This window comes from Wyeomyia smithii, chromosome 1 (assembly GCF_029784165.1).
Source record: "Wyeomyia smithii strain HCP4-BCI-WySm-NY-G18 chromosome 1, ASM2978416v1, whole genome shotgun sequence".
Taxonomy (NCBI): Eukaryota; Metazoa; Arthropoda; class Insecta; order Diptera; family Culicidae; genus Wyeomyia; species Wyeomyia smithii.
Window position 1 is genome coordinate 196130985 of NC_073694.1, and position 8464 is coordinate 196139448.

Consider the following 8464-nt stretch of genomic DNA (forward strand, 5'->3'; position numbering starts at 1 on the left):
GATAAAGAGCAGGACAGTGTCCAGGAAGGAGTCCCGTGATGACACTTAGTTCACTACGAGTTCAACTAAGTAGCCTTTGGGTAACCGCAAGGTTAGGGTAGATAAACTGTTTAGCTTGTCTGCAACGCTGCGTGTGTTGCCAAAGAGATGCTATTTCTAGCTTTTCCCATTAGTTCGCCTTTAATGGCGGATGTGAAGGTAACCAGAAACGGTTCAGGTCCAATAAATTGTTGAGCAGATCCTTGTCTTGCTAAGCTGTCGGCATGTTCATTTCCCTCGATTCCACAATGTCCGGGTACCCGAAGTAGCATAGCGGGAATGTTTCCTGAGCGTTGCAGTGCACCCCCAGACTGGAAATACTTGTGAAAGACTTAAATGCCAGTAGTGCAGTCTGACTGTCTGAAAAGATTCCGATTTTGGCATGTCTATAGTTGTGCTTTAGAGATATCGTAGCACAGATATATATTGCGTATACCTCTGCTTAAAAGACGGGTCGCCATTTACCCAAAAAGATAGTAGCCTTCATACCTGGTCCGTAGATCCTTGATCCAGTCTGGGACCCGACTTTTAAGCCATCCGTATAGAAACGGATGGTGCCCGATAGAAGACTCGGCCCTCCATTGTCCCACACTGAACGATCTGTGTCAATCACCCTATATGGAACGTCCATGTTTGGCTTCGCTTCGATCCAGTCCGAGACTGTTGTTACTCAAGGTTCTCGCTTGAACATCCTGAAAGAGTTGGATGACCCGTTAGGTCACCTTCAAGCATCGTTGTATATCTTCGCAGCCTTAGTGCGCCAAGCTCTGCCTCCTTATTCACAAGGAGATGTAGAAGCTGTAAGTTGAGCATGGCTTCCATGGCTGCAGTCGGCGTTGTGCGCAGGGCACTGGTAACTAAAAGACAGGGCAATCGTTGAACTTTGGTAAGTTTCACCTGGGCTGTCGTTTCATTTACCTTGGGCCACCATACTGGGGCTGCGTAGGTTATACGTGGCCAAGCAATGGTGATGTAAGACCAGAGCACTAATTGTGGTTTGAACCCCCAGGCCTTGCCGAACAGTGTACTGCAAGCCCAGATCGCTGAAGTTGCCATCTTTATGGCGTAGTCTAGTTGAGCAGTCCAGTTCAGCTTTTTGTCCAGAATGATTCCATGATATTTGGTCTCGTTGCTGAAGCTCAGTCTTACCCCATTGCGAGAGTAACTCTTTCAGAAACTCGCTGCGGATCCGTGATTTTTCCATCAACTTGAAAAGAGTTGAAGTCAGACTTATAGGTCTGAAGGCTTTTGGCAATGTTTTATCTTTTTTGCTCGGCTTTAGTATAAACACCATCTCAACATTCCACCAGCTGACCGGGATATGTCCCAGAGTAAAGCTGGCTCGAAAAAGGCTGATGAGTTCGGATATGATGAGTCCGTCCGATTTTTGCAGGAAGATCGGTAGATTGCCATCCGGTCCTGGAGACTTCATAGGCTCAAAAGAGCTTAGTGCCCAGTTGATAGAAGTCATCGTAAACAGTCGACGAGCAAGCACTGCGGAGTCACGCGACGTCATGCGTCTGGATCCTAGGTTCTGTAGCTGTGACAGTCATACTTCCATTTTTCTTTTTCAATAACCTAAGATCACTGGTATGATCTTTGGACATCGCTTTTTGCAGTCGTGTTGCTTCAGGTAGAGTTTGAATGTCTTCACAGAGTCGAACTCTGGATCTCTTTTAGGCTTCGCGCAGCTCAGCGTTATATTTTGTGAGGGATGTTCTGTAGGCTTCCCAGTTGGACGTGATTTTAGCCCTGTTGAACAAGCGTTTGGCTTCCGGACGAAGGATGCTGAGAGTTTTGTTCCACCAGAGCACATCAAGACAGACTGTCCATTTCATTAACGGACAGTTTGACATGGAAGCTTCCGTGATCCTGTAATGTAGGGCACTTGCTGCGATGTCCAGCTCAGGTGGAGTTCGAATATTTTTGTGACAGGATATTCTCGCGTTAACCAAAACAGTTTCAGTTGGTTTTCCTAGGATTCCTGAAATGTTCTCTTCTCAGAGAGGTAGCCTCGACATAAAATCTGATGAGTCTACAGTGAGATCTAAAACCTCTGATAGCGTTACTAAATGTTGGCTCGTTCCCTACATTGCATACATTAACATTGTTAGAAGTAAGGTATTCAAGCAGGTACTCACCTCGTGTGTTGACATCCAAGCTGCCCCAGACTGTGGTGCGCGTTGGCATCGCAGCCGACAACGAGTGGCTTGTTGATGCTTCAGCAGAACGGCACAAGCGCTGTGACACGTCCCCCGGGATATAAGCGGAGGCAACGACCATCTCTGGGGTGCCGTTAGTCGTTGAGACTTCCACCGCAATGGCAACCAAATCCCGTTGGATGAACTCTGCAATGAAAACAAATGTAATATTCCTGTTCAACAGAATTACAGTCCTAGGATTTGACTATTGGTTGCAATAGATCAACTTACCATTAGCGTGGGTAAGCCAAGAATCCTAGTGTCGTGGACCCATGGTTCCGGGATCAGTGCTACGGATAGCCGATTCTTAATGAATCTCCTGCAAAGAACACTTGAGGCACCTTTTGCGTGATGGAGACTCCCCTGAACGCAGCGTATGATGCTCACGATGGTAGCCACGCGACTTTTATCGGATCAAGGTTGACTCCCGTTGCAGCAGACTGTAGGTGACAGTTGTGCGGCTCTCACATTTAGGTGGCGGTTTGTGGCTCTGAGGATCGCGACGGGTCAGATGCTCACGCTTACTCCTCTTTTGATTTTTCGGCGGAACCTTCTTCGCTATCGCGGGAGTGCATCGTCAGGTGGTAGCGGTGCACTCCCTGAGGAAATCTCCGAACGTACCTTTCCTGCCCTAGCTTCAGAGCCTTTCGCACCTATATCAGAGGACTTTCTGCCAACCAGCCGCATGCGTGTTCGGTTTGTCTATAAACAATAATTAAATCCTAAGCTGCAATGGATAAGGCATTGTTCCACGTAAGAACCCTCAGTATTTAACACAGATGTCTGGTACCTCATTTTCCCTCCAAAATCTTCACTGCTGTTTGAAACACTTGTTCTTGATCCAAAGCTTCTTGTGTGAACAGTTGTGCCACTGTTTGGCTGTGCTGATCAGCCAAATGCACGGTATACTGTGGCCGGATGTTCTAGTGGCAAATTCTGAAAAATCGCGATTTCAGTTATCCTTATCAGATCTAGTTACGCGCGAATTCTGTCCTCGGCGTGAAAAATCGGTGCCTTAGTGATACATTCGGAGCAGGACGATCCTTAGCTGGAAACGCAACCACTAAATCTAGCAAAAACAAATAAACTATTGTTGTTCGAAAATTTGCTAGCTGTCATTTAGTGACGTTTTGTTACCATCCCTCCAGTGCAAAAACAGCTACCTCACCTCGCGCTTACTTTTTGACCAAACCGTTACACCATGTATCTATGTAACATCTTCCGTACTAGGCACTGATTAAACACGATATTTACACTTGCCTTCTACGTAAAATTCGAAAACTTGGGTTCAAAACAAGACACCGTTGAGTTACCAATTTTCTAGATTTGTAAAAAACATGGCAAGAGTTAACGTTATTACATCCACTCGCAGTCGCAGTTTGCTACGATTCCCTTAAAGAAGTCCAATTAGGCATCAAAAAAACTAAACAATTGATTACCAACATTTTTTTCATATGAAGGGAAACTTTAGAATTAAGTAATTTTTAATTACCAGAAAACAAACGCAGAGATTGATCACTTTTTCATTCTCTGTAACTTTAAAGCACGTGTCGACTGAGCCGGATAATTATCTAATTGGCCACTCAATCCTCACCAGTGCAGTGGCGCATGTTGAATGGATTTCTTTGTTCAATATTTTTTTGTCTTCGGATTTGCCACTTACTTGAGAGTTTGCTACGCTTCTTTACGTGAGATGTATGATAACTTGACTGATTTCTTTGCTGTAGCATATTTACTTCATTAATCACACCCTTTCACCCTCCATTAGATATAAGATTGCAGTAACAGATACGAACCCAAGAAGGAATTAAAATAAAAAAGCGAGCTCCTATTGGACACTGCGTAATGACCAATAAATCAAACTAATTTCTTTCTTGTTATGACTTTATCGACGCTCAAAACATTTTTTTTTTTTGATTCATCAAATTCTTTTTATATGTGAAAGCACTAAGCTAGCGTAATTCATGCTCGAATACCATTTGATCTTCGATTGCAATTCACAGATATTTCTTTTGATGGCGCCATAACGGTGGTGGTAGAAAAACTTTACAGTCAGTTTGGTAATGGTGCTTTTTCACGCAGTCTAGTCGTATCAATACTTCCTAAAATGATAGTACTGTAGCGTTCGAACACGAAATAAAACGCTTGTCGAAAGTTTTAACTAAGTAAATCTTTATTTAAATCGCTCGTTACAGAATCCGCGTGCGCGTCCAAAGGGGTTATTTTTCTACTGTCTCTTTGCTCACTTCTCCCACGGTTCAGTGTTCCCAGTGATACCATATAGTCCCCCCCAATTACGCAAGAAATCTAACGCGATGTCCCGAATTCGTAACTTTAGTGTGGTGGTCGTCTGGCGGGTATCTCTCTAGATCCCGGTTACAGGAAAAAGCTGGTTTAACACGGTCGATCGAAATACGCTGTTGTTTACCAGAAATAAGAACATCTATGAATTTTGCACCCCGCTGAATCACTTTAAACGGGCCCTCGTATGGATGTTGCAGCGGTCGTTTCACTGAGTCTACCCGAACAAATACATGTGTACACGTTTTTAAGTTAGCATTAACAAACATCGAGCGAGTGCCATGAGGTCGAATATTATGCGGTTTAATGTTATCGAATGTGCGATGTAGCATTTCGGCGAATTCAGACCGCGTTGAATATTCTGAAGAAGGCTGGAAGAATTCACCAGGAACACGCAAAGATTGGCCGTAAACCAAATTCGCGGCAGAACCCCTTAAATCATCTCGGTACGCTGTTCTGAGGCCAAGTAGTATCATGGGAAGCTCGTTGAACCAGTTCTTTGGATTAACACACATTATCGATGCTTTCAACGTTCGGTGGAATCGTTCCACTAATCCGTTTGCTTGCGGATGGTAAGCCGTCGTGCGAATATGATGAACACCTAAAATATATGTCAACTCCCTGAACAGATCTGACTCAAATTGTCTTCCTTGGTCAGTTGTTAAGTTCTCCGGAACCCCGAATCTTGAAATCCACGTGGAGTAAAGTGCTTGAGCTACTGATGCTGCTGTCATGTCCACTAATGGGACTGCCTCTGGCCACCGTGTAAACCGATCGACCATAGTCAACAAATAGCGATGTCCGTTAGATGGGGGGAGAGGTCCCACCAGATCAATATGCAGATGTTGAAAACGAGCTCTGGGAACGTCAAATTGTCCTAGCGGTGACACAGTGTGTCGATGTACTTTCGATCGTTGGCAAGCTAAACAATTTTTTACAAATGTATTTATGTCACTATTCATAGAAGGCCAAACAAAACGCTCCGAAATAAGCTTCCTTGTAGCTCTGGTACCGGGATGGAAAATTCCATGAAGGTTATGCATGACGTTTGTACGATGAGCCTTCGGGACAAATGGTCGTAATTTACCAGTAGAGGTGTCGCAGAAGATTAACTGTGAGCAGCCATTCATTTGTCTAGCTTCAAACCTTAATGAGGTGGATGACGACTTCATCAGCTGTTTTAGTTCAAGATCAGATTTTTGTTCGCGTCCGATTTCTTCGTAATTTATTGAAACAGCGGCAACACTTTCGGCGCGAGACAGTGCATCGGCGACGTGGTTTTCCTTTCCACTGAGGTACTGAATATCCGTTGTGAACTGTGATATAAAACGCAGATAGCGTTCTTCATGTGGCAACCGACAGTTAGATTCTGTTGTCAACGCGTAAGTCAGTGGACGGTGATCGGTAAAGATTGTAAAACTGCGTCCTTCCAGGAACAGCCGGAAGTACTTCACAGCCATTTTCATTGCAGTTAATTCTCGTCCAAAAGTGGAGTACTTAAGCTGTGACTTGGAAAATTTTTCCGAAAAAAATCCTACAGGTTCCCACACTCCATCTCTTAATTGCTGCAGGACGGCTCCAGCCGCAATATTTGATGCATCTACATTCAAAGCGAGCGGTTTGGACGAATCGGGATAATGAAGAAGAGAGGCTTCCGCCAACGATTTTTTGCAACGCTCGAAACTTAACACGGCAGCATCTGTCCAGTTCAATTTACGAACATCGTTTTTTCTGTTGCCGATGATAAGCTTTTGAAGCTCAGCTTGGATGTGGGAAGCGTGGCGTATAAAGCGTTTGTAGCCGTTGATAAGTGCTAGAAATCGTCGGAGGTCCTTAACCGTGGAAGGCTTCTTGTATTCTAAAACCGCTTGAACGCGGGCTGGTAGCGGGCGTACTCCGTCATTGTTGACTAGGTATCCGAGAAACTTCACTTCCTTCTGGGCAAACACACTTTTCTCCAAGTTGATCACGAGTCCGTGCTGCCTTAAGCGTTCGAAGACCATTCTCAGATGCTTCTGGTGCTCCTGCAGGGATTCAGAGGCGATGCATATATCATCTATGAAGACGACAACAAAATCTAGGTCACCAAAAATGCGATTCATATAGCGTTGGAAGGTTTGACTTGCGTTGCATAACCCAAATTGCATGCGGGTGAATTCAAACAAGCCAAACGGCGTGATGACCGCTGTTTTCGGAATGTCTGCCTGCTCTACTGCAACCTGGTGGTATGCTCGCTCCAAATCGAGGGTTGTAAAAACGGACTTACCGTGCAGCAAATTCAACAGATCGTGAATGTGCGGGACCGGGTAGCGATCAGGTGCTGTGGCCTGATTAAGACGCCGGTAATCTCCAACGAAGCGCCATTGTCCATTCTTTTTAGGTACGCAATGTAGAGGGCTCGCCCAACTGCTGCTTGATGGTCTGCAGATTCCCAGGTCACACATAAGTCGAAACTCTTCTTTGGCTGCTTTGATTTTATCAGGATGCATCCGTCGTACTTTTGACGCTACCGGTGGGCCACGAGTAACAATGTGGTGAGTTACGTCACTCTGTGACACAGAGCGCATTGTCGAAGGGAGAGTAATTTCCCGAAACTCTTCAAGCAACTTTCGAAAAGGATGACCGGTGTTCACAATTGTGATACTATGCTGATCAGCAGTTATCATACCACCAGAGGAGTTTAAACCCGTTTTTCCGTCTATTAGTTTTTGGCTTTTGAGATCAACGAGTATACCAAAGTGGGCCAAAAAATCGGCTCCAATTATTGGTACCGTCACTTCAGCGATCAGGAAGTTCCAGGTAAATTTACGTCTTAACCCAAGATCCGTGGATAGCAATTTCGTTCCAAACGTTCGAATGCGGCTGCCGTTGGCGGCATACAGTTGCTGAGTTTTAATACCTTCAACGCGGTCCTTCCTAGAAGCCGGCAAGATCGAAACGTCTGATCCAGTGTCAACTAAAAAGCGAGAATTGTTTGTTTTATCGAAGATTATCATTCGGCGGCTTTCAGATACTCCTGCCACCTTCGCCGACGACGGTGGGGAGATGTTTAGTTTTTTGAATTCCATGTACACGGCTCACGACATTGTTGAGCATCGTTCCCATACTTCCGATGGTACCAGCACATCCTAGATCCCGATGACGAGCGTGAATCTCTTTGGCTTCGTGAAGTAGATCTGCCTCGGTTGTACTTGGAAGTTTTGAGCTGACGAATTTCTGCTGTAAGGTATTCTATTTGCTCCAATAATTTGCTATCGTGTCTGGATTCTGGTTCGTTGTGTGCTATCCCTGCTGCGGATAACGGATTAGTAGCAGTATCCGTGATTTTATCCGCCATTTCCGCGAGCTTTTCAATGGTGCCGTCATGACAGGCTAATACCGGTCGTATTTTTAGCGGAAGACGTTGAATAAAAAGCATTTTCAATAGGTTGTTGTCAACGCCCAAACCGGCAGACAATTCTCTCATTTTTGCCAAGAGGTGGGTTGGTCTCATGTCACCGAGGTCTTGGGCTCCTAGCAGCTGTTCGAGGCGGCTTTCAGCGGATACCGCAAAGCGGGAAATTAAACGTTCCTTGACGGTTTTATACTTATTTTGTTCCGGAGGCGCTGCTACCAAATCAGATATATGACAAATGACTGATTGGTCCACTTTCGCCACGATGTGGTAAAACTTAGTCTCATCATTAACGATTTTTGCTAAATGGAACTGTGCCTCGGCTTGGGCAAACCACATGGCCGGATCTGTTTTCCAAAAATCCGGCAGTTTGATAGCGACAGACGCCGTAATGTGGTTTTCGTTTGCATTCGCCATGTTGAGGTTAGATATCGCGTTTAACTAACAACACGAATGACGAGGTAAAATAGCGAAATTTTAATGTTCGCGACGTCGTGGGTCACCAATGTAGCGTTCGAACACGAAATAA

The 8464-nt window shown here is 45.0% G+C and overlaps 1 protein-coding gene across 1 annotated transcript; it reads right to left on the reverse strand.

Annotated features, from left to right (window-relative positions):
• Positions 1–705: 705 nt before the first annotated feature.
• LOC129717417 (uncharacterized) lies at positions 706–8352 on the reverse strand. Its single transcript, XM_055667302.1, has 6 exons — positions 7623–8352; positions 5688–7497; positions 2472–2559; positions 2181–2387; positions 958–1246; positions 706–896 (listed from the first exon to the last, which is right to left on the reverse strand). Exons 1-6 carry the CDS (start codon positions 8350–8352, stop codon positions 706–708), a joined length of 3315 nt encoding a protein of 1104 aa, XP_055523277.1.
• Positions 8353–8464: the final 112 nt, after the last annotated feature.